Below are 23,135 nucleotides of genomic sequence, written 5' to 3' on the forward strand. Positions count from 1 at the left end.
GAAGAGTGGTCCAAGAAGAACGATTGGTCTTATGTACTAGACAAATAATGGTCACACCAGCTCATACCTGAACGAAGTGGGCTAGACTTAGATACTAATTGAGCAATCTGATTCACTTCAAGCTTCTTACTTCTCTGATGTTGAACAACTAAAAGTTTACTTATCCGCCGACTGATCCGCAACACGAACACCGCGTGTGGTTTGTTGGCTCAATATTTCCGTTTTGCATTGTAGTGTTAACTAGAACTCATTCTTTTTACATTTAGTCTTTCTGAAATCCGAAAACACCAAAAACCTGGAACATCAAAACTCCATGTATACTGCGACGATAGTCGCCAAAGCCATAGCAAACATTGCTTGACCTCCAGTCGCAGAAACCTCTACCCCCCTGCTCCTCACCGGTTGGGCGCCTGAAAGTTGACCCCTCCCAGGTTCCATGGATTGCGGGAACATCAAGACTGTGCCATTACCCGCATCTCCCACTGGAGCTGTCGAGTTCGGATCGATAGTGAACGACGTGTTCGTCGACTCGAAGCCTTCCCGTCTTCCAACCAGTACTTCGACACTGCGGAATGCTACGGCTGGAGCATCCTGCGCGAGGAAGTGGCCTGCCGTAGATACCGCGAGATATGTCAGGCCTCGCTCCGAATGCACCGTACCCATCACACCAGCCCCGGCCAGCGTCTCGGGGTCAGTGTTGGTGTGATAGGGCACATAAAGCGGTGCGGTCGGCTTCTTTTGGAAACCCATTTGCCCTCCCCAGGTCAAGTTTTGGATCGTGAGTAGCGTACCGTCGTCGATGAGCACAAAGTCCTTGGTGCCATGCGCGAGAATGACGTTTCGCGTTTTGTCAATGACGTTGGGCAAGACTGGTTGACTTCCCGGGCCTTCGTCGATGGAGTTGTCGGTCTCATTGAAGAACACCGGTGTCTCAGTGCAGAAGACCCATTCCTTGTCCAAGGGGGCATTAATGGCTTTCTTGACGTCTTCCCGGTTGAAGTAGACTGGTCCAGCCCCTTTCGGCCTGTACATAGAGCCGTCGCTGAATCCAAGCGGGTCGTACTTCAACGGGCAGAGATTTGTGACGGAGTAGACGCTGAAGCAAGGAGTGATCTCCGTCGCAGCCTCTAAGATCATGGTCCAGGTATCACACTCTGTCTTCACGTTGCCATCCTCATCCAAGCCCGGCATTGTCGCAGGCTGCTGACCGGCAGGTGGATAGACGAGCCATTTGCGCATGTAGTCGGCATAGCCACACTTCTCATGTGCATCCTTTAGCGTCTGCCTGAACGTATCGTTGAAGGCGAAGACATGCTCCCATCGATCCACGAAGGAAACCGCAGGAATCTCCTCGCCGATGCTGTCGACTGAGTACGTCCCGTCAAAGATTTGCATACCGGCAATGTTGAAGTAGTCCTTGTCATTACTGTCGACCATTGCACTCGCGATGTAGGGGCAATACATGCCGCTGTACGAGGACCCCGTCACATAGACCTTATAGCCCTGCATGGCGAAGGTGTCGACAAAGTTGCGCCAGAAACTGAGGAACTGGCGGGCGACATCGAATTCGTCCTTGGCGGTGGGCGTACCCTGTGAAAAGCCCGTACCGACGGGCTGGTCCACCCAGACGACGTTTGTGATACGGTGCCAACTCCATTTGTTGCGGATGGGCTTGAACATTCCCGGCTGCCAGAGCATGGGGCCGTTTTCTGAGAGGAGTTCTCCAGTGGAGGAACAACCAGGCTGGCAGTGCAAGTTAGTTCTGTTTGATCTTCGTTCTCATATCGTAGAGACTTACCCCACCGGTCAACCAAATCATGATCTCCTTGTCAGCGGCCTGACTCTCGGATGGGAAGAACCAGAAGTACAGCTTCCCGGCTGTGTCATTGTTCTTGTCGATGTTGAGCAATCCCGCATAGGACTCGCCGACGTCAAAGTCAACTTCGGGAATCTTTGTTCCATTGACGACAAACTCTAAGGGCAGAAGTGTTAGACAGAAAGCCAACTTGGATCGTCAGTGACATGTATCATCGCACTTTTGGTCCTGTCTGTGAGGAACTTTGGCTCCCCTTGAGCCTTGTTCACGACATTTTGCTGAAAGTCGGCCTTCGCGTTTGAGTACTTGGGCTGGTTCAACGACGGTTTGTACTGTTTCAAGTTCAAGGTTGCAGAAACAGCCACGGGAAGCAGCAAGGCCGCACGAAGCCAATGCATCATAGAATATACCGTGAGGAAGAATTTGGGGTCGTCGATACCCTTCTTGGCTTGTCGCTGATGATTACAGCATCACCCTCGACAAGTATAACGGTCAAGCAGGTCGTACAGAATGTGGGGAAAGGCCAGGCGGCTCTGCACCGGGCTTTAAAGAAGGGCAACAAAGAGGTGCTACCATTTAAGCATTCCTCGGAAAGGCGCGATGCGTGTTTCAAGATGGGCCCTGTTGGAGGGGATCAAGCTCGGACGCTGATCCCGATGAAGGGAAACGCACATCAGTGTCACCTCAACTCGGTTTCGCCCGAGCTTAGTTCACTTGGCAACGGGCCGCTAGGTTTGGGGAGAGCTAGTCGTAATTTGGAAATAAAGAGGAGGGTTCTGGAGTTTGAAAGGTTATAAGGACGGGAGACCCTTGACGTATGACTGGTGAATCGGCTTGATTAGATGGTTGTATCTGCTGAAGGTTGATGTAAGGCGCACACAGATAAGCTTCTCTGTTCATCAAACCTGAACTGTTTCGGTAGACGGCAGACGCCGACTTTCGCCATAATTGGATATATCGTTATTGAGGTGTTTTTTGTTAGAACACAGGCTGATCTTTAGACTGCAAATACCTTAGCTAGAGACGCACTAGCTGGATAGCATGCTATCCAATCAATAAGCCATTCTCGGGGGCGGCAGGGCTCAGCCCAACTTTTGCGGATTGTTCACGAATAGATCGGTTACTCGATCATGCCGTCGGGAACTAAGAAAACCTACGTAAACCAAATATTGACCTTGTGGTTCTGTCACACCCGCCCGGTGACGGAAAGTAAACCAGTCTGCTTAATATAGCATCTCATTCTTCTGCTGGCTATTTCAGATTCATACTAGCTTCCACGTTTCTGGAGAGTTTATCCTCGCCTTGCCGTTCGTAGATCCACCGCTTACGGCCATGCCCTGTCACAGGTGTTGCCTGATGGTGGAACAAAGTTCATCGCCAGTTTTAGATCAAATGGCCTGCAATGAGATGTCGTACACATCGGCAAGGGTGGTGCTAAAGAGCGGATCATTGTAACTGTACTGCCCTATTGACTTTCCTTGACTCGAAATAGACATTTGACTCCGCCTCTTCCTAGGTGTCTTTCGAATTATTGCCTTACTCGTCCACTGTCCTGGATGAATCGTAGGTTTCTCCTTCACTCCACTTCTGGACTGGAATAAACCGTCACTATATATATTTGTAGATGATACATAAGAAATGATCACCTGAAGCCGATGAAAACTGCAACATTCAATTTTATTCAACTTAACAGATACGTTCGAGGGGAGTTTGTATTGTAGATCGGCGTGCAGTGGCAGGGGAGGTTTGCGTGGTGCAATAACAAGGAATTGGCATGGAATTATCCGTGTGCTGTCGGAGAGATTTTATACCGAGTTCAGAGTGAAGATTACAGGCAAAGTCAATGGTTCATATAATCATCTCGGAGGGGCGAGCAAAAGTCGTTTGTTTGATTGGGTTATGGCCAACAACGCAAGATGCTAAAATCATGGAGCCACCTTTTGCACGCATCACCGGAGACTCTACCACAAACACACGTGTAGACTTTGAAACATCAGAAACATTGCTAGGACTTAAGATTACAATCTATAGACGCCTCTCGCTGATTCGGCAGTGAGCAATCGTACTTTGATGGCGAAACATGGTCGATCGCTGGTAGGAGCTCGGTACGCTATGACTATGCCTCGTTCCTCTGACTCAATCCCAAAAGTCGACTCTGTTTGTTCCCCTGTAGTCATGATGAACAATGGTTCTAGATTCGTGTCCTGCAACAAATTTCAAGCTTCCTTGTGGCCGGTTTGGAGCCCTGCTTCCGCACAGGTCTGCACACCGACTAGTCAGTCCGGGGATCTCTCTACTGATTCGTCAAATGAATAGATGTTAAGCAATTTTTGTCACAGTAGAAGGGGACATGGTATTCGTTCCATTTAGTGTTGGTCGTCTTGCTGCAAGTGTGACAGGTCTTGCGTTGACTAACTGCCTATAGAGATGTTGGTTGAAGTGGATGAGTTGAGAAAGATTGATTGGGAATACCTAAGGAATTGATGTGTTGGAGAAAGAAGCCCCTTCGATAAGACAAGTAGACTTTGGTTTTGGCGTTGAGCCTTTCGTCTCATCCTCCCAAAAAGGGCTTACACGATAGTAAACTATTCCGATCAACGAACAGATGCTCACTCTAATCGAGTTCAGCTGTATAATGGTAGAAAGCACACAAGATGGCGATGGTTTGGCCGGCCTTGGGGAAGTTGTCTGTGTTATTTCTGACTCAGTCCCTGATCGAAAACATATTTTGTGGCATGCACTGTCGCAGACTGCAAGCCAAGTATTGCTCTCTTCGATGTTTTGGGTCTCGCCGAGCATGCACCAGTGATTACAGATGTTGGGAGGGCGGGAAGACAGCTCCTTAAGGCCATGGAAGGCGCTTTTGTCTTCGAAGTCAGCAATTTGTCGACATCGATTTTCGAATAGTGCCCTAGCTTGAATACTATGTATGGGACCGCCCTCGAGTGTCAAGTCTCTAGTGAGGATGACGAGTAGGAGAGTAAAGTATGGATCGCAGGTCAGATTTCTCGGATAATTACTTTGAACACAGCTGGACTTACGTATTTACAGAAACCCTCATTTCAAGCCATTAATTGACCAGACAATACCATAAGCTAGGGCGTAAGCCAATGTGATGTCAAAGTCTGCGAAGCAAAGGAATTGAACTGGTCTGAGAACTTTTTGGAGGGCTGAAATCATTTCAGGGGAGAACTTTTCTTTTGAGTGCTCAAAGCATTCTGCCCTCATGCACGCATAGCCTTTTTCAATTACCCCTCAATTGAGATGAGCGTGCTAGACTTTTGTTCGAAGTCGTCTATGAATTTCGAGACGTCTTTTATTTCAAACAGGAGTGATGTTGCTGTCGCGGAGACGCAAGGGCATTCCTGAACTATTCTCGGTAGAATCTGGGTATATCTCGACGGCAGCCCATTCATCGAGTTTAATTTCAAGGCAGGAATAAGAGCTCCTCATAGGTATTAGACATTATTGACAAGCTATATAAGTAGACATGTACTTTAAATAGAACCCGAACCAGGCACATTCTTTGACCTCAGCCAGTATGTCATCGCATCATTGAGTCTGTCAATGAGGAAGATGCCCTATATGCACTTGCGGCCCATGTGGCGAACTCTGCCATCCAAAGCCAACAGAAAGCAATCGGTATCAAGGCAATCAACACCCACCATAACTCTACGGTCAGTCGTCGCCTCAACCAGCGCTGACACCTCGCTCCCATCTTTCGTCGATGAGAGCATACGGAAGTGCCATAAACTAGACAGCCAAGTCCCGGTCTTGACTCGCACTCCATATGTTCACGTCGCCTTTGCATCAGAAGCCTGGGCCAAGAGTTAGATAGCAGGTACGGGGAGATGACAGGGCAAATATCAAAAACCAGGATGGGATATTGGGGCAACATACGGGACACTGCCTCTACAGAAGCGCAGATCACTACCAAGATCACACCGTTTATCGTTTGGACACTCAAGATGAAGCATGCGGCGCTCCATGAGCCACTCCACCTTGAGTCGTACGCCCGTGTCGACGAGGTAGTAGAAGTAGCTGCTGGTGTGTTTCAGTGAGAGGGCGTCGGGGTATATGAGTTGCTTGGAGATGAGAAGGTGGATTTCTGCGGGCAGATCTGTGAAGCCGGCGAGCTGGGTGCGGTCGGAGGCCTCCTTATCGGCAGGCCGGAGCGACCTTTCTGCTGCCGGCGCCGGAGTGGGTCGCTTGCGGGCGCGGATGGGTTCCATTGTCGCGGGATTGCGATAGGCTAGCTGCGGATTCGACGTTGAGAGATGCAAATGCGGGAGTAGTCGCCAGAATTCCTTGTTGAAATTGTCTCGTGTGTTTCTGACGTTCAAAAGAGAAGAAGACTGTGTGTCAAATCGTGATTTTTGGGGGAGGATTAACAGGCGACCTATATAGGAACGGAAATCCTGCTGCCTTCGAGTGAGTGTTTATGGGGACTTTGAGGCGTGGCATGTTCCTAGCGTGTCAGACACGAAGTTTCAGTCCGTCCGTCACCAGGAATACGTTGCACTGTCAGTCAGGCAGATGCCGACTGTGGCTGGTTTCAGGAACCGCTTTGCCAAATCCAGGGCGTTTAACGTGGCTGATTTCAACACTATAGCATTCTCCAGGTTGCCGCGGTGCGCCTCGTTGCCTCTCTTTGAGTTCCAAACGAGTTAGCTTTCTCGCTGCTTTTGTGCCTTTTCCATTCCCTGCTAACAGCTTTGCCCCGTGAGACAACTACTTCGTGTTAAGGTCGGCTTCTGAAAGGCGTCTAAATGCTGCTTTTCAGAGTGCTGTTCCGACTGAAAACATGGGCGGCTAAGGCTTTCCATGTTGACTAAGAGAGCCACTTCCTGAATGCAAGAGACATGGAACGGATTCTGTCAACGGGTTGATCCAGATGCATGCATTATGCGTCACGTCGAGAGGAGAAAGTAAATGTATACACGCGTCGTTGTTGCGACGTTCCTAGAGCGAAGCGCGGCATTCTTCAGTGGAGTTAGCACAACATGGTCACCTAACTCACTTCCCCGTCTCCTACAAGAAAACTGCAATCATTTCATACAATTGCTATCCAATTGGTAATATTTGAGCTGCGATATCCAAATCGACTCACGCCAGTACAAAACCCTACTCTCCTATGCTAGACAATATGCCAGTGCAAAGCTCTCGCTTCCCCCATAGATACCTAATTACAGAACCCCCAAATTGACAAAGCATTGCTTCGGTTTCCGTGTCAATGTTTCAATATCATCATAGCCAGAGAGACTCTCATCGCAAGTCCGGAAATCAAACGACCACACTAGCAGAGTGACCAAAAGCCTGAGTTCCAGATACGCCAACTTGCGACCGAAACAACCTCGAAGACCAAGACCAAACGGCAAAGTCGGTCCAGCCAACGCGTCAAAGACGACCTCGCCTTTATCGCTCTTTGTGAGCCAGCGCTCAGGACGGAACTTGTCCATGCCGTCAGAGCCCCACACCCGCAAGCCGCGCTCCTCTGCTGCTGTCCGAGACGAAGCACTGCGCAGTTTCTCATCGACTTCGAAACCTGGTTCTGTAAAACTGGGACCCCGGTTGGGAATGAAGACAGTGGTGCCTTTGGGAATATGGCGTCCCAAAACGATGGTGTCCTCCTTGGCTTGTCTCTCCTGACCGACAGCGGTGTGTGAGAGTCGGAGCATTTCTTCGACAACGGCATCCAAGTAAGGGATGCTGGCTCCTGTGATCTCTTCGTGGGACGGGAGACGGTCGTCGCTAATGGCATTTTGGTGAGCAGCACGAAGGCTCTCTCGAAGCTGTTGCTGACAAGCAGGATTGTCGCTCAGGAACTTCACTCCCCAGCAAAGGGTTGTACTCGTGGTATCATGTCCTGCTACGACGAAACCAAGCAACTGCATCAAACGTCGTCAGTCAGTTCTGCAAACAAGATATGCTTTGACAAAAGACACAAAAAGTACTCACCTCGTCATTCATTGCATCAGACCAATATACCGGCTTGCGGTTTTCTTTGCCCGCAAAGACAGTTTCTCTGTGAATCATCAGATCCACCGCAGACTTCACGTAGCTGTCGCCATCGTCCTGAGCCTGGCCTTCGTATCTCTCAACAGCTTTTTGGACCTGCTCTTTGAAGAATGCTTTTCTAAATGTTCTCATGCTTCTGACGCTGGGCTTGAGGCCAATCAGCCACCATGCGATGTCAGGAAACCCAGTTGCCGCAACTCCGGTGACGTTGTCGGCCGTCTTGATCGCCGTCTCTAGAGTTGGATGGATGGGTGCGACAGGAAAGCTGACGGCCTTTGCGTTCGACGCATCAACACCAGCCTTGTTCTCGCTGCCGCTCTGAAGCATCTCGATCTGTGGGATCAGCGCTCGATGTTCGACGCTGGAACCGAATCCAAAGTCGAAGACTGCATCCAGAGCCGTGTAGAAGATGTCTTGCTCAGCACTGAAAGGCTTACCAGTGGCAGCAGTCTTCATATTCCACAACTCCAGAAGATTTCTAGCGCTCTTGTAGATGTTCGGGGCCGCGACGTGGTTGAGGAAGTTGGGGGTCATGAGGTCCTGGAGCAAGCGTCGGTGGGATTTCCATTCCGGGCCTGTCTTTAAGTTGATGTGGAAGCTAGGGGCCTCCCCGCCCAAAAGGCTGATGGTGAAGTCGGAACGATCAAATTCTTTGCGACGCATGAGAATATCCTGTCCCTCGCGGAAGTCGGCGATGAAAACTGTCGGCTTGTGGAAGGGCTGAAGGAAGAACTGAGACAAGGGGCTGTCATGTCGGCGTGCTTGTTCAATCATCCATCTGAAGGGGTTTTGGGGAGATTCTTTCTGGAGTCTCGGGATGTCTCCGAGAAGAGACTTGATAACCTCTTTGTTGTATGGGATTCCCGGGATCGGCTTGGGGAGTAGGTAGTTGTAAAGAGCATAAAGCAAGCCGATGAGCAATGTGGAGCCGGCCGTAGCTAATATGCTGAGGGGTGGAATCTGGTCCACGGGCGAAGTTGTTGCAGTAAAATTTGACATTTTCAAAGATGCGATGAATATCAGGCTAAGGTTAGACCATGAGACTCAAAAGCATATTCATTCGAAGTTTCTGCAGTCTGGTGACCTTTTATCACAAAGACGATCGCGACATGAGGCCGCGTCCGCGGGGTGCCGACACAGGGTACCACGGACGACATTGCGGAGCTAAGGGCCGCGGAGGCCGCACCTCTTAAGCCAAGAATATGACGTTGCTTGCGGATCCTACGACAACTACTCAACGATGATACTCCAGATGTATGGAATGAATATAAGAGAGATTATACGTTAGATTTACCTGGAATTGGATAGGTCAAGCCCCTTGTGTGCCGCCTCCGAGTCCCCGCTCCCATCTCCACGGTCCGGCAGGTGGGTTGTGGGTTTACTCCGCGCTTAGACTGCCCGATCAGGAAATGTTGTCTGGAGAAAGTGCAACGGGCGCGGAATGATGAGCGCGTCCGACGGCGGTCCGTATCCGGCGGCAGTACGGCTCAAGTCTTTTTTAGAACCTTCGCCGCGACTCCGTTGGAAATAAACGTTTCTGTTAGTACGCAGCTCATGATTCTCAGTTGAGCTCCGTTGCGACTGTGTTCTGTAGACATGATGGGCCAAGCTTGTTGCCACACACCTTCAGGGACTATGAGGACGAGTATGCATTGCTTGCCACCTTGATGAAGAGTAGGTGTTGCCGGCATTTCCTAACACCCAAGGTTGAAGCATCCGTAGTAGTATAAATAAGAGGTATCCATCGGAGGAGGAGTTCCTGATTATATCATGAGAACCTCGGAAGCACTTTTCTGAATCAAGATAACTTTCTGTTTTCTAAATTGATCCGGAACCCATACTCTCCACCAATATGTCATTCAATGAGAAGACAATCGCAATCACTGGAGTAGCTAGTGGAATAGGCCGAGCTACAGCTGTTTATCTCGCTAGCAGAGGGGCATCATTGGCAATATCCGACGTCCAGACAGAAGCCCTGAAAGCCGTTGCCGAGGAGCTGAAGACAGCCAACCCTGATATACGCGTTGAGGCAACAGTAGTGGACGTCAGTAAGCCCGAAGAGGTCAGGGACTGGATCCAAGGCACCAAGAAGACGTTCGGGCGCCTAGATGGTGCCGCCAACATTGCCGGCACTGGAGCGTCGAGCCAGGTCCCACTTGAAGCCCAGTCCGACCAAGAATGAGAGTTCTTGCTGGGAATCAATCTTTCGGGAACAATGTACTGCTTACGGGAAGAGCTGAAGCACATCAGTGATGGCGGTTCCATCGTCAATGCCTCGAGTGTTCTTGGTTTGAGAAGCTTTCCTGGCCACGGCGGATCCGCTTACGTCGCCGTGTTGGGGCTCACGAGGAACGCGGCAAGAGAATACGGCCATCGAAAGATCCGGATCAACTGTATCAATCCGTGAGTAAAATGCCGAATCTACACCTAGTGCTTGCGCCAACTCTCGTGTGAGCATAGACTAATGGCACCGACACAGGGGTGGCATTGCCACGCCTTTGATGCAGCCAAAACCAGGGGAAGCGGACCCCATGATGGGTATGCTGCCACCAATCTCCCGTATGGGGAAGCCCGAGGAAGTTGCTGCTCTGGTTGGATTCTTGCTCGGCGATGAATCTACGTACATTTCAGGAACGTCGGTTGTCATCGACGGAGGTCTTACCTGTTAAATAATTCGCACAAATCACCTATGCACGTCTATGCCAGGAGGGAGAACTCTAAGCGTTCTCATATTCTTTGGTGCAACTGTGAGGCTTGCAGCCCAGCGAAGCGATCCTGTCTGAAAACTTGGTTGTTTCCCCACTTGGGCCGAATCAATAAACATGGAAGGATTGCAGAAGGAAAGAAGACTACAATAAGAATTTGACCAAGGGGCCAAACGATCGAATAAAGATTGTGGATCAAAACTTGGTTTCCTCTCGCTCCTCATCCTCCCCTACGATGCATTATCCTGGATCATGGGCTGTAAAGGATCCAACCGTCCACCTCGACACTCCGCCTCTCTCATTTTGCCTTCCGCTCGAACCATGTCCTGAGATCCTAGAAGCTTCACCCATGACGGGAAGTACGACCCCAATCCTGTCACGCGGCCGTGGCCCGGTGGACTGGCCAATCCCAATCTCGCAAGTCTGTTTCTGTCCCAAATTGCGAAGCCCATTCTCCTATAAGGCTCGAACCCAGCAAATTTCATCGGCGAGTGCGCATTCCTCCCCATGCTGTCCACAATCCATAGACTGTCAGCGGGCAATACCAGCGCGGACCTACGAGTGTCTGGAGTTGCAGGCATTTCTCGGGACGAAGGTGAGATGTCCTCGATAGAGCTGTCGGGGGGAGGCATCCGATCCACGAGTGTGTTACCACTATTTGTCTTGGAGGTAGAAAGGCTCTTGAGGTAGTCAACTGCAGTCATTACCTCGTGATAAGCGGCCTTAAAGTTGGTGCTGGTGCTGTCGTAAAAAGACTGGATATCAAGGACTTCTGTTTTCAAGTCCTTTGACTCCTTTCCCTCCCCCTTTGTTCCGAGGAGCTGAGACTTTCGCGCCGCCAAGTTCATTTCAAGCACAACTTGAACTCTCCAGAATGCTCGAATCATCCGCTGTTCTTCGCACCATGACAGCTTATCGTGAGCTGAAAGATCCGGGGCATCCAATCGGCCTTCCGTCTTCGCAGCCACCAGACTGTCCTGGTAGTGCCTGATACAAAGTCGGCTCAGGGAGTGTAAGCGACTGGCCGTAGCAAGTACCGAACGCATGACGGTCAGATTGGGGATCTTTGTTGTATCCATGGTCGGCAGAATGTAATCAGAATCCGAGCTCTGGCCAAGCACGATGCCAGCTTCGCGATCACTGATCCGGGCGGCAAGTGTGAGATGAGGTGTGTTCTTGTATGCGCCTGAACGTATTGAGATAATGCATCGTATGACTTTCTGTGTCTGTGATGGAATGTTGTTCTCTGTAACTGCGGGCCAGAAGATATCTTCACTGTATTGATTGAAAACCCGGCTTGCGATGGGCGAGGAGATAAGGAGGTTCCAAAGACAGTGAACGTCGTCAATTTGTGTTGGTATACACGTAAAGCAGGTTAGACCTTTCGGTCGCGACGAGGTCAATAGTAACGAATTGTCTATTGGGCGTATGGAAGGGAGGAAGTTCGTGGGCAGAGCCCGCGATCCCTCTGTGGGTGTAAGTAGGTAGAAGGGTCCGTTAGCACGGGCCCCGACTGCCCACCTAACCACCTACTTACCTACCTACCTAAATCCACCTTTTCTACCTTCGTAATCCAATATTAGCAGTCTTCTATTTTTATAGTAAAAAAGGGTAGAATAGGGGCTAATTCTTAGGCTGGCAATGTAGCCGTAGAATTTACTATAAATCCTTTATTTAGAAGGGTTAAAAGCCGTATACTAAAATTTTAGTATAGCTTCTATTACAAAGTGCGTATAAAATTTTTAATATCTTATCCTCCTGATTATCCTATAATCCTCTAACTTATATAATTCGATTATCTAAACTCCTTAGAAATCGACGAATCTAGCGTAGTTAGAAAAGAGCTTTCTATCGGTCTAACTGCGCCCCGAATACGTGCGTTTCTCTCCAAGCCAAAGCCCGAGAGGCGTATACGTTTACTGGACGACTTACCGCTTGTAGTATACTATTATTTCAACTACGTATTACCTATCCTTCTATCTTAACTATGATAGTTCCTTTGCTAACGAACCGCTCGAGGGACTTGTTTGGTATGCTCTTTATAAACCCGTCGGCTAGGTTATCGTTGCTACCGATCCAGCAGATCTCATAAAGCTCGCGTCGTTCGTATAATTGCCAAAGTGCTATAATGTCGATTATAAGGCGCTTCTCCTTTATGGTGCCTAGCTTGACGAGGTATTCGTATAGTGAGTACGAGTCTATGTAGATCATAGTGGGGGTCTTCAGAACGTCGAGTTGTTCGGTAACGAGGTCTAATGTAGTTAAGATAGCGTAGGCAACGTTAACGCCTATAACTATTCCGTAGACCTCTAATACTAACACGCTCCAGGTAATCTTTTTGCTCTTTGTAGAGCTATAGTAGATAATGTTACTACGAATTGTAAAGCTTTTACTAGTCTATTCTTTATTCGTAAGAATAATAATATAACCTAGCTATGAGGTGTAATCAGTATTATTTGCGAATAACCTATCCATAAAGACGAAGAGTTTAGCTATGGTTAGGTCTAATAGTACGAATATGAGGCCTCGGTCTAAGTAGTCTATTTACTATTTAATACGTCGGTTTAGGGTAGTAAAATTAGTAAACAACGGATCTACTTAGTGCTAAGTGGTAAACGACGTGTTAAAAGCTACCTCTAGTTAGTAGATTGATACGATATAGGTACCTCGAGCTCGCTACTTGATAAATTGCTGTTTTGCGTCTGGTGCCGAGAGGTCGACTTGCTTCAGCTTCTTCCCCTAGTTCTTCTGTCTAAGTACCACATTGCTGCCCTCTAGTGAGACGATTCCGCTATTAAAGATGAGTAGTTCGTCAGCCGAGAGATGCTACTTTGGTTTAGCCAGTAGTTTAGTACGCTTAAGCTTAGTCTCTTCTTTTTGATAGAAGGTCTTGTCTAATAGACTAATTATATTATCAGTCTATATTCCGATAATACCGAATGATCTACTTTTTCGTATTGAGATTAGTAAGCATAGGTTAAAGGTAGATATCATTATCTGGAGTATCTTTGAATAATGCTTGCTATACATTACCTACTAGTAAGTGCTAGATTCCGCGAGGCCGTATAGTAGCTACATAATATATAGAACCGTACCTTTAGGGTACAAGTGACGGATCCGAGCTAGTAGTTAGGCGAAGACCTTGTGGCAAAGGGGTTGACTCGATTGGGTGTACGCCTAAGTAATATCTCGTAGTTAGACAACGTGACCGTCTTAAAGTAGGGTTAGGGCTAACGCGAGGATCAGCCGTTGGCTGGTTCTCTAGATTGTTGGCGACTGCGTGAGGATCTCCTTCTTTCCCTCGTCGTTATATCCCTATACGACCAGGCGAGACTTTTTAATAGGGCTAAAGCCTAGGTTTTTGATCTCATTAACGAATCGGGACTTGAATATCCTTACGTCGCTATGCTTAGGGCCGAGTTGGACGAATTTAATCACTCCTCGCTTAATAAGGCCTAAAAGCTCCTTGCTAGTGGATTCCTTAAAGGGGGCTCCTGGGGTAGTAATGATGCCCTTACTACGGAGTTTAGTGGCTAACTTGAGGTTTGCTTTCTCTTTAGACGTGAGGTAGGCCTAGGCTATGGAAGTATTACTACGGCCGCGCTATGTTAATATTCTTCTATTCTTCCCGCTTCGACGCGGTGGAGGGTCGTTATTAATTACTACAACGATCTCGTTAAGGATCTTATTAATAGGGGAACCGCCGTGGGTTGGCTGGTTAGCCGCGGGGATTAGTGGGCGCTCGACGTGCTCTATTGCCGTAACTAGTGGCTCGGGGTTAGCTTCCTCCGAGTACTAGGGTTTGACTATAGTGGCCCAAAAGTTTATTGGGCCGTGAGGTAATTCTACTACGTAAGTGGTGCCGCTTGTTGAGATGAGCTTGAATGGGCCTTTCTATCCCTTGCCTTCTCGCCAGACTTTGACGTCTAACTGTAGCGGTAAATTGATAGTATGAGAGACATTTAGTCCATTCCGAGTGGCCAGGGCCTCGTTTACTTGCCTGTTAGTATGAGATTTACGAACTTCCCTTATTACTTTCCTGACTACTTCTGCGCGTTAGGTGATGTCTAGCGATGGTAGAGATTCGTTAGAAGTGCGCGGAAACGCTCTGAAGACGAGGAGTGTAGGAACGAGGCTATTAGGGCTAATAGTATTATTAATAGCTTTAATTGCGGCCTAAAGTATGGCTTCTGCGCTCATCGATGGGTAGTTACTACGAATAACGTCGTATGCCCTCTTAAGCACTGTGTGGTATTTCTTAGCCTTGCTGACACTGTTGTGGGCTTCGACGGGCACTTCTTTAATCTCGATGGACATGGATCGGGTAGAAGATTTGAACTCTGCGGCGCTGAAGTTCTTGCTGGCGTCTGTGATAATCTAGTCCGGTGGACCGAGGTAGACGTCGATCTAACAGAGCCGAAGAGCTTCCTATGTGTGCTTCGTAGTCATGTCCGCGAGGAATCTTGCCGATTAGAATGAAGTGGCGGTGTCGACGACGTGAAGTACTGGTCGGTTTGTGCCGTTATGATCTGACAGATATATCACGTTAATTATGATCTTATAGTTGAAATCATAATTGTCTTGTAGGGTGAATTTGAATTAACCAGGGGTAGCTGCGTTTAGTTGGCACTGTTGGCAGACCTTCGTAAGCTTTTTAAGGGCGGCGAACTCCACGTCGTTGCCAGACTACTAGAGCAACTTTAGGAGGCGAGGAACCGAGGGGTGACTAAAACGCCGATGTAAGTGGCGTAGCTCGCCTTCTATTAGGTAATTAACGATGGCCTTCTCGTTGTTGAGGAGCAGAAGCCAAGGGTGTCCCTATTTGCAAACGATGGGTGCTGTGACGTCTCCCTTGACCAGTAGGTTGTTGACGTTGTTGAAGTGTACTCCTAGCTTGTCCATGTTCCTTAGGTAGTATAGAAAAGGAGTGTTGGTTGGTAATACGTGAAAAGTGATATTGCCGAATGGGGTGTTGACGACTGTGGATCCTAACGACCTCACGGGCTTGCCGTTGCCGAAGCGGATGCCTACTTTGCCGGCCCTAGAGGTGTTGAGAGTGACCTCAGGCCGTCGTCTCTGTAAGGCGAGGAGTTGAGGGTGCCTAGCGGTGGAGAACTCCGTAGCTCCGGTATTTAGTATAATACTTTGGAAGTCGCCTAACGAGTATCTCCTATCTAACGAGAACGAGGTTGTTGGTTCCGTGGGCTTAGTTAACTTGCTAACGGAGGTGGTGCTGGTGAGACTATGTTCCATTGCTTGGGCGGCGAGGATGTTTGTGAGAGCTCTGTTGCTGGCGGTAGTTGTGAGGTAGGCTGTTGAGATCTGGACGTCGTCCTTATGGTCGTCCTTATGATCAAAGTTAAGGCTGTTGAAGTATTGAACTATGATGTTTTCGTTATCGTCGTCGTTATTAGTAGGGGTAGTTCCTTTATAGAACGCGAGGAACTGTGGGTATGAGCTTGGTATAGATCTCCCGTTTCTTCCCTTGCTGTCTTTATATTTTTGATATGCCCGACGTTGTTCTTTTTCTGAGTGTTTGGTTGACTAGTAACCGGTCTTGTAGTAGACGAAGTACTTTTTGTTGGCGACGCTATATCCTCGTTGGTTCTGGTTATTGAACCGGGTCTCCTTGCTAGAGCCACCGTAAGTACGATCGGTCTAGTAGGTGGCAGGGATTTCTTCGTTATTAGTAGTGGTCTAAAGATACTACTGTTGCTTGCTGCGGTCGCGTTCTCTCTCTATAGTATTGATTAAAGTGCTGAGCTGGTGGTGGATACTAGTGAATATAGGTGCCGGGTTAAGGATAGCAAGTCTATATTCTGGTACTCCGCTCACGTAGTGGAGGAGTTAGTTACTTATGTTAAAAACAGATCCCTAGGTAGCTAGCGCTTCGTAGAGGATTGTAATGCGGTTAATTAGCGCTTATAGAATCTGTTAGTTCGACTTGCCTAGATGCTCACGAACCATAGAGTACTAGTAGAGATTATGGAGCTCAGTAAGGTAGTTTTAACGACTCGTAGGAGGTTTAAAGTATTCTTGGGTCCTCTAGTATATGATATCGAAGCTGAGCGGGTTAGAGGTACTACTTAGCTAGTCGAAGTAGAAAGTTGACGCCCTGCCTTTGAGCATATTAAGGAAAGTACTAACGTAATATCGCTCGCTGATTCCTACTCGTTAGTATAGTACTTTAAAAATCCGAAGTTTTTTGCTAAAGACGTCGTATTTCTTACTACTGTACTTATTCTTATCGTTATAGAGCTTAGCGAGGTTGATTAATTAACGGGTGTTGGGTATAATATTATTATCGGTCCCCTTATCGAATTATGTTATCTGACGAGGTTGATTCTGCGGCTACGTGATGGTATCTTTATCTTCTGGTTCTTTCTCTTCTTCCCGAAGAGGGGGTAGGTTAGTCGGCTGACGGCGGGGTTGAGGTCGGAATCTTGTTTGTCAGGACTGGGCTAGTTGGGGTTGCGCGGACTCTCTCACTATTTCTCTGGCTCGTTGGATGAAGTCGTTAGTGTTTACTAGTTGTGGTAATAGTAAATAAAGGAAGTGAGGATCTTAGTATAGTACGTTGAAGTGTTTGGTACGGCCCCGATGGGCCGTGATCTCTTTAGAAGTCCAGGTTGGAAAGTATTATACTTTTTAGGCACTAGCGAGCTTGTTTACGATTCGACTACGATCCCCGATTATAAAGTTGACGCCGTTGTTCATAAGGAAGTCCCTGAACTTCTTAAGAATCCCGCTTTTAACCCTCGAGAAGTCCTTCGCGTCCTAACTATCGAAGTTAGTCTTGAAGTCCTTCTAAAGCTCCTCTCCCGTTAAGCCTTCTTTATGGTAGGATCCCGATACGTAGATGACGAAGGTGTTAAGTTTCTTGTTAGAAGCGAGGGTAGGTACGATGCTAAAGATGCCCCATTAGGTTAGATCGACGAGATCCCACTAGCGGGTTGGAATTATGTATGGTTCCGTGATCTGAGCGTATGGATGGGTTAGAGGTGACGTCGGCCGATCGTTGGTCTCCTCCTGCTCGTTACTGGGGCTAGTAGTCGCTATAGTGTACTCGCGAGGTGGATTCTGTGTGTATATGATAGAAAATAATTACGTATAGTAATTATCATAATTATTCATAATATAAAGTTGGTAAGGTTAGAAGGAGTAGTAGGACGGCTGCGGAGGTTATTTTAATAGCAACGAGCCTGCTACTACCGGTGGTTGAAAAATTTTGCTCTTTTGACGAAGTATGTAGATAGAAAGTTACTGAAGGTAGCAGAAGGCTATAGAAAGGGTAGAAGACTCCTTTGTGACCATACCTCTAGCGGTAAGCAGAGGATTCCATTGGTTAGCAATTCCCTTTCAGTACCTTTAAGTATCCGCCTTGTGGATATTGTCTTACTACTTCCGCTAGGTTAGAAGGAGATAGATCTGCTAGTAGTATAAAATAGAGCCCTACTACCGCTATTATCGAGGTTTCTTTTTTTCCTTAGTAGCGTAATAGTTACGGAATATTTCGTAGCTTCGTTAGACAATAGACTTTTTATCTTTATAAGATAACAGACTTTTTGACTTCGTGATCTTTATAGTCGACCTTTTAACAACGAGTAATCCCCTTTCGCTCTTTAATGGTTTAAAACCTTGTTTAGCTATGATATATTTGAGATTAATTGCCCCGCGAGTAGCTTGAGCGGAAGGAGGAGGAAGGTGGTGGTAATAGCGATCCTTGAGGTGAGGTTAACGATAGGAGTGAGGCTAACGGTGGAGGTGAAGGTGTTAATCTTTTCGCGGCAGTGATTTTAGTAGAAGTGATCTTGTGCGATGGAGCGCGCTTTTGACGGTTTCTGACTGGTCGACTGGTCGTTGGCCAGCGTTGGCAGAAGAGAGTTGAGGTAATATAGACTAGGCCGTGTATTATTAGTTGGATAGACAGAACTAAGTTAATGGGTTAGAATAGCTAGCGAGGTAGGTCGAGGCTGTCTTTTCTACGGTTATATCCTTGCTAACCTGCGGTGGAAATATATATATAATTTAACTACTAATTAGTGTTAGTATATACGTAAAGTAGGTTAGACTTTTTGGTCGCGACGAGGTTAATAGTAACGAATTGTTTATTGGGCGTATGGAAGGGAGGAAGTTCGTGGGCAGAGCCCGCGATCCCTCTGTGGGTGTAAGTAGGTAGAAGGGTCCGTCGGTACGGGCCCCGACTGCCCACCTAACCACCTACCTACCTACCTACCCAAATCCACCTTTTCTGCCTTCGTAATCCAACAATTTGCGTTAGTATCTGAAGGAGCACCTCGGTCGGGAGGCCCTCGAGATGGATGACTTCCTTCGAATCCATGATTCCGCGGTGAAGAGTTGCATAAATACGTGAACATGTGTTTGTTTGTGGTGCTTCCTCTGGGTAGATTTCCCCCTGGATCGGAGCTAACGCTTCGGACGGTTGACCCCGCATTCACACAGTCGGCAGCGACACACTTCGGATTCCGACCATGCCCCTACGTGAGGTAAGGTTCCCCGTGCTACTGTCAATCCACGTTGGATCTTGACGTCAATCATTTGAACCACCTTTGAAACCCAATCGATGGCACAACAAGTCATCCCTGCCAACAACTAACTCCGGACACGAATGGCTGGTGACTGATAGCAACGGAAACCACAGGCAACCATCTCCAACCTGCCAAGTATTACTGATATCTTTCGATAATATACTTCCGTTAGGGAGATTTAGGTCTATATTGAGTTATGTTCATTTAGTCAATGTGGGTGCAGTGCAGCTCTCTGTTGTGACAATATTTTCACGAGTTCGCTCGAGTGAGGTTGACAAGGCAGCAAATGAAGTCTAAATTACCTTAGTTCATGCAAAATTTCGCAATGTCCTTTGGGTCGATTATTTCCAGCGAATGATAATCCAACTGTATCTTGAGGAGTTGCGAGGGACCTACATATGACTTTGAGGATAAGTACTTATACGAAACTGTTGGCACAGGCTCTAATACAGCGAATGATTCAAGGAGCCAATCATTGAGTTCTGATTCACACCTTGGACCCCAAGGCAGAACTTTTGACTGCGTTCTGCTTCACGAGACCAACAACGACATACCTTATGCATACCTTGACATTTTGTCTTAAAGACATGACGCAACAACGTAAGCCCATTAATCTCCCTAACCCCATGCGCGACTTACTGATGTTTGAACGATACAGATCAGGCTGGCGAATGTCTACGACAATCGCTCCCTGCTTGGTCATCATCTTCCACTAGCTGGTAATACGTATTCATTCAACCTTTTTCTTTGATTATTTCTGGAATGAATCGTTGCCATCAACTAGACACACACGAAGCTCATCGATGTCTTACATTACGGCACTCAATTATCTAGCCGCTTTGTCAAAGTTCTGGCCTACATAAATACATAGGTTGGCTGACACGAGCATTCTCCCCTTTTCTATTCTATGTTTCCATGATTGGTGGCAAAGAATGATCATCTGACTTCTTCATCATCGAATACCTCAATGTGCTTGCCAGGCTTGCGGGTCTGCGACAAGAACATTCGAGACTTAATCCAAGATCAAGCCCTGGAAGATATAAGCACGCAGATGATGTTTCTGGAATTAACCTATCAAAAACACCCAGTGGTTGAAAATATGGGGAAAAAGAAGCGGCAATGTTTGCCGAGGATTGCCTAAATCACCAACCAACTTGACAATAAATCGGCAGTCAAGGGCCCGAAGTGACATTATTCCTGACGTCCAACAGCATGCTGTCTGAGGTGATTAGTTAGAATCATAAGCCCAAATTTGTGTTTCTCCCTGAGATTATATATAAGGCGGTTTTCTTGCGCCTTCGAAACTTCGCTTGATTGACGAGTTGCGAGTTGGCTCGGGATCTTCGGACTTTTCGGGTTTTTGTGATGTGGCACAGAGATTCTTTCGTAAATCATTCATAGTATCCAAGCCTCATGCATCCCTCGACTTCACGTGACTAATGTAGTACAATCAGTCCGAGTATATCGGACTCGGGTGATGTACGAGGAGTGCGAGGAGTCCGAAGACCCCAGGTTTAGTATTGCATTTCTCGCGGGTAGAGCATGGAAGAAGTACTAAAAGTCGTGAAAGACTACCTGTTTTCGATTCAGAATTATGGTTCTCATATCATTCTCTCCTTCTAAATCACTCTGCTTGAACTTCGAGAAGCCTGTCGTTCTATTTCTCGGTATGGGAGTTTGGCCAGCACACGATCATCAACTCGAAGCAACCGGTTACAGCCTACACCTCCATTGGCCTCCCCAAAACAGTAAAGCTCTGGAGGTGGGGCTGATATGAACGGACTCAACTCGACGACGGGCGCTGGGGGTACAGAGGCAGCCGCCGAGGCAGCATTTGACTTCCGACTTTACCGCTACACCCCATCTCTTCCGGCTGCCATAGTCAGTGCTGCTGTCTTCGCAGTTCTGACACTCCTTCATTTTTGGCGGTTGTATCAAGCCCGAGCCTTTTACTTTACTGCCTTTGCTCTTGGTGGTGTTTGTGAGTGTGGCCCCGTTTAGAACCTGCCCCTTACTCGAACCCCCGAGGCTTCTTGTTCCATTGGAGTCTTTGAAGAAGTGCCTTCCAGTCTGCCGGGATTGGACATACTGACTTTGACTTTGCAGTTCAGATGATAGGGTACTGCGGTCGAATATGGTCACACTTTGATACCATGGCCATCGGCGGCTTCGTCATGCAGGCCATCCTGATTCTTGTTGCCCCGGCCTTATACGCAGCCTCGATTTACATGATCCTCGGCCGCCTGATTCGAACTCTCCGAGCCGACCACCTTTCCCTCTTGCCCGTGCCATGGGTCACGAAGATCTTCGTCACTGGAGACGTCGTCTCGTTTACAATGCAGGCGGGAGGAGGCGGAATCCAAGCAGCAGGAACCCTAGAGCTCTACGATATCGGCGAGAAGATCATCATTGTTGGTCTTCTGGTTCAGATTGTTGTCTTTGGGTTCTTTATCGTTACGACTATCCTATTCCATCATCGAATCAGTCGAAAGCCCACTACGATTGCCATAGAAGGGATCGTTCCCTGGCGACGATACCTCTGGGTCCTCTACAGCACCAGTCTTATCATCCTCGTACGAAGCGTCTTCCGAGTCATCGAATACCTACAAGGTAACCGCGGGTACCTTATATCACACGAAGCCTTTCTGTACATTTTCGATACCGTTCTTATGGTCGCAGTCATGGCGGTTTTCCTGATTTGGTATGTTGAAGACTTGGAACAGAAGGTATCAAGAAAAGACAGAGATACATTGGGGTCCAGCGATAGTGCCTGTATGTTGGAAGAGCTGCCTGGAAGGCAGAATGGCCGGAAATAGAGGGCAAAGAATAGCAATGCGGGTTGTCCGTCGGCAGGCCAGCGTTGCTAGATTGGGCCGTGTACAAAAGAGAAGCGTCACCTGAGGGAACCTTAGGCTTGACATATTCGTCGCCTGCTGTATCAATGCGTAAATTTACAGAGACACTGGATATGAGAAGACAAAGAGGTGTTGTTCATAGACAAAGTTCATTGGTTTCCATTGCTGAATCTCTGATCCACGACCTATGCTCTTGATCTAGCATACCATACGTCTCTATGTAGAGATTGTTTGCCCAACCATCCAGCCACCAGCGACTGCGCAAGCGCTTAAGCAGCATGCAGAAATACAAGAATATGACCAGCGCCTTTTGCCTATTCTCTCTCAGCAATGGAAGGAAGTCGTCTGCAACCATGGCTATCCAGACGAAAACATCAGTGATGTCTTGAGGCTCTGCGGACTCATAGAAAGCGCCATAAGACTTGTAGAGCTCATTGATGGCCCTGTTGTATATCTCCAGAAGCCCATTATCTGGCTCCGATGCGTTGATATTTGCTTCCAGGTCTCCAAGATGCGTGTGGTGATATGGACCTTCTCGATACTGGAAATGTGCAGTAATCCGCGTAATAATCGGCGAAATTAGAAGATTATCGTTCGGTTCCCCCACAAGATACCGGGTCCTGCAGAAGAGGACTATCCAGTCGGGAGATTGGCCTGCACTGGCTAGCGGCGATTCGTGTAGATATTGCGAATTGGCTAGAACTGGGAGTGGAGAAACAAGTCAGCATACTCTTTCTGCACCGAAACCGAGAACGAGGACTCCCACCAATGTAGATAGTCAAAACTGAGAAGATGAACAAGTGTGCTTTATTCTCGTCTCGGACGTGCTCCATCAAGCTGACAGCTGTTCTTGAGGATATTTCGTGATGCAGCATCGACTTCTCCAGTAATTGGTCTTTCCTATCGGGATTCAGATATGCGAGATGCAGCGCTGCCAGCGAGAGGATGCTCCTCATGACGTAGTCGGTTTCCAGCCCGAGTTTGACGACATTCAGCCGCCAAAAGTCCCCGAGCAGCGGGTTGTCCGATAAAGTCTGCGCGGTGAAGTTGCAGTAATGATGCAGGAGTTCAAGGTCGAGAAAGTTCAACTCTCCCGCATGCTGAGAAAGGGTCAACATAGGGTCGAGTGACGGCGAGGCTAGAAAGCCGCAAGCCACGCCATGTTTGAGGCAGTTCTTGCACGCAGGTCGCT

General features: G+C 47.9%; 4 protein-coding genes across 4 annotated transcripts; 1 reads left to right on the top strand and 3 right to left on the bottom strand.

Moving 5' to 3' along the window:
- Nucleotides 1-303: 303 nt before the first annotated feature.
- N0V96_007061 (uncharacterized protein) lies at nt 304-2,214 on the bottom strand (the record flags this gene model as incomplete). Its single annotated transcript, XM_053196176.2, has 3 exons — nt 304-1,743; nt 1,799-1,974; nt 2,037-2,214. The coding sequence occupies 3 exons, from the start codon at nt 2,212-2,214 to the stop codon at nt 304-306; spliced, it is 1,794 nt and encodes a 597-aa protein (XP_053046295.2).
- Nucleotides 2,215-5,682: 3,468 nt separating this feature from the next.
- Nucleotides 5,683-6,048, bottom strand: N0V96_007062 (uncharacterized protein; the record flags this gene model as incomplete). The annotated part of the gene is made up of 1 exon (XM_053196177.2): nt 5,683-6,048. The coding sequence occupies one exon, from the start codon at nt 6,046-6,048 to the stop codon at nt 5,683-5,685; it is 366 nt and encodes a 121-aa protein (XP_053046296.2).
- Nucleotides 6,049-7,002: 954 nt separating this feature from the next.
- Nucleotides 7,003-8,833, bottom strand: N0V96_007063 (uncharacterized protein; the record flags this gene model as incomplete). Its single annotated transcript, XM_053196178.1, has 2 exons — nt 7,003-7,704; nt 7,775-8,833. The coding sequence occupies 2 exons, from the start codon at nt 8,831-8,833 to the stop codon at nt 7,003-7,005; spliced, it is 1,761 nt and encodes a 586-aa protein (XP_053046297.1).
- Nucleotides 8,834-9,686: 853 nt separating this feature from the next.
- On the top strand, nt 9,687-10,016 carry N0V96_007064 (uncharacterized protein; the record flags this gene model as incomplete). Its single annotated transcript, XM_065757908.1, has 1 exon — nt 9,687-10,016. One exon carries the CDS (start codon nt 9,687-9,689, stop codon nt 10,014-10,016), a length of 330 nt encoding a protein of 109 aa, XP_065613431.1.
- Nucleotides 10,017-23,135: the final 13,119 nt, after the last annotated feature.

Source organism: Colletotrichum fioriniae, assembly GCF_027942845.1.
Source record: "Colletotrichum fioriniae strain IMI 355084 chromosome Unknown scaffold_8, whole genome shotgun sequence".
In the NCBI taxonomy this organism is placed as follows: domain Eukaryota; kingdom Fungi; phylum Ascomycota; class Sordariomycetes; order Glomerellales; family Glomerellaceae; genus Colletotrichum; species Colletotrichum fioriniae.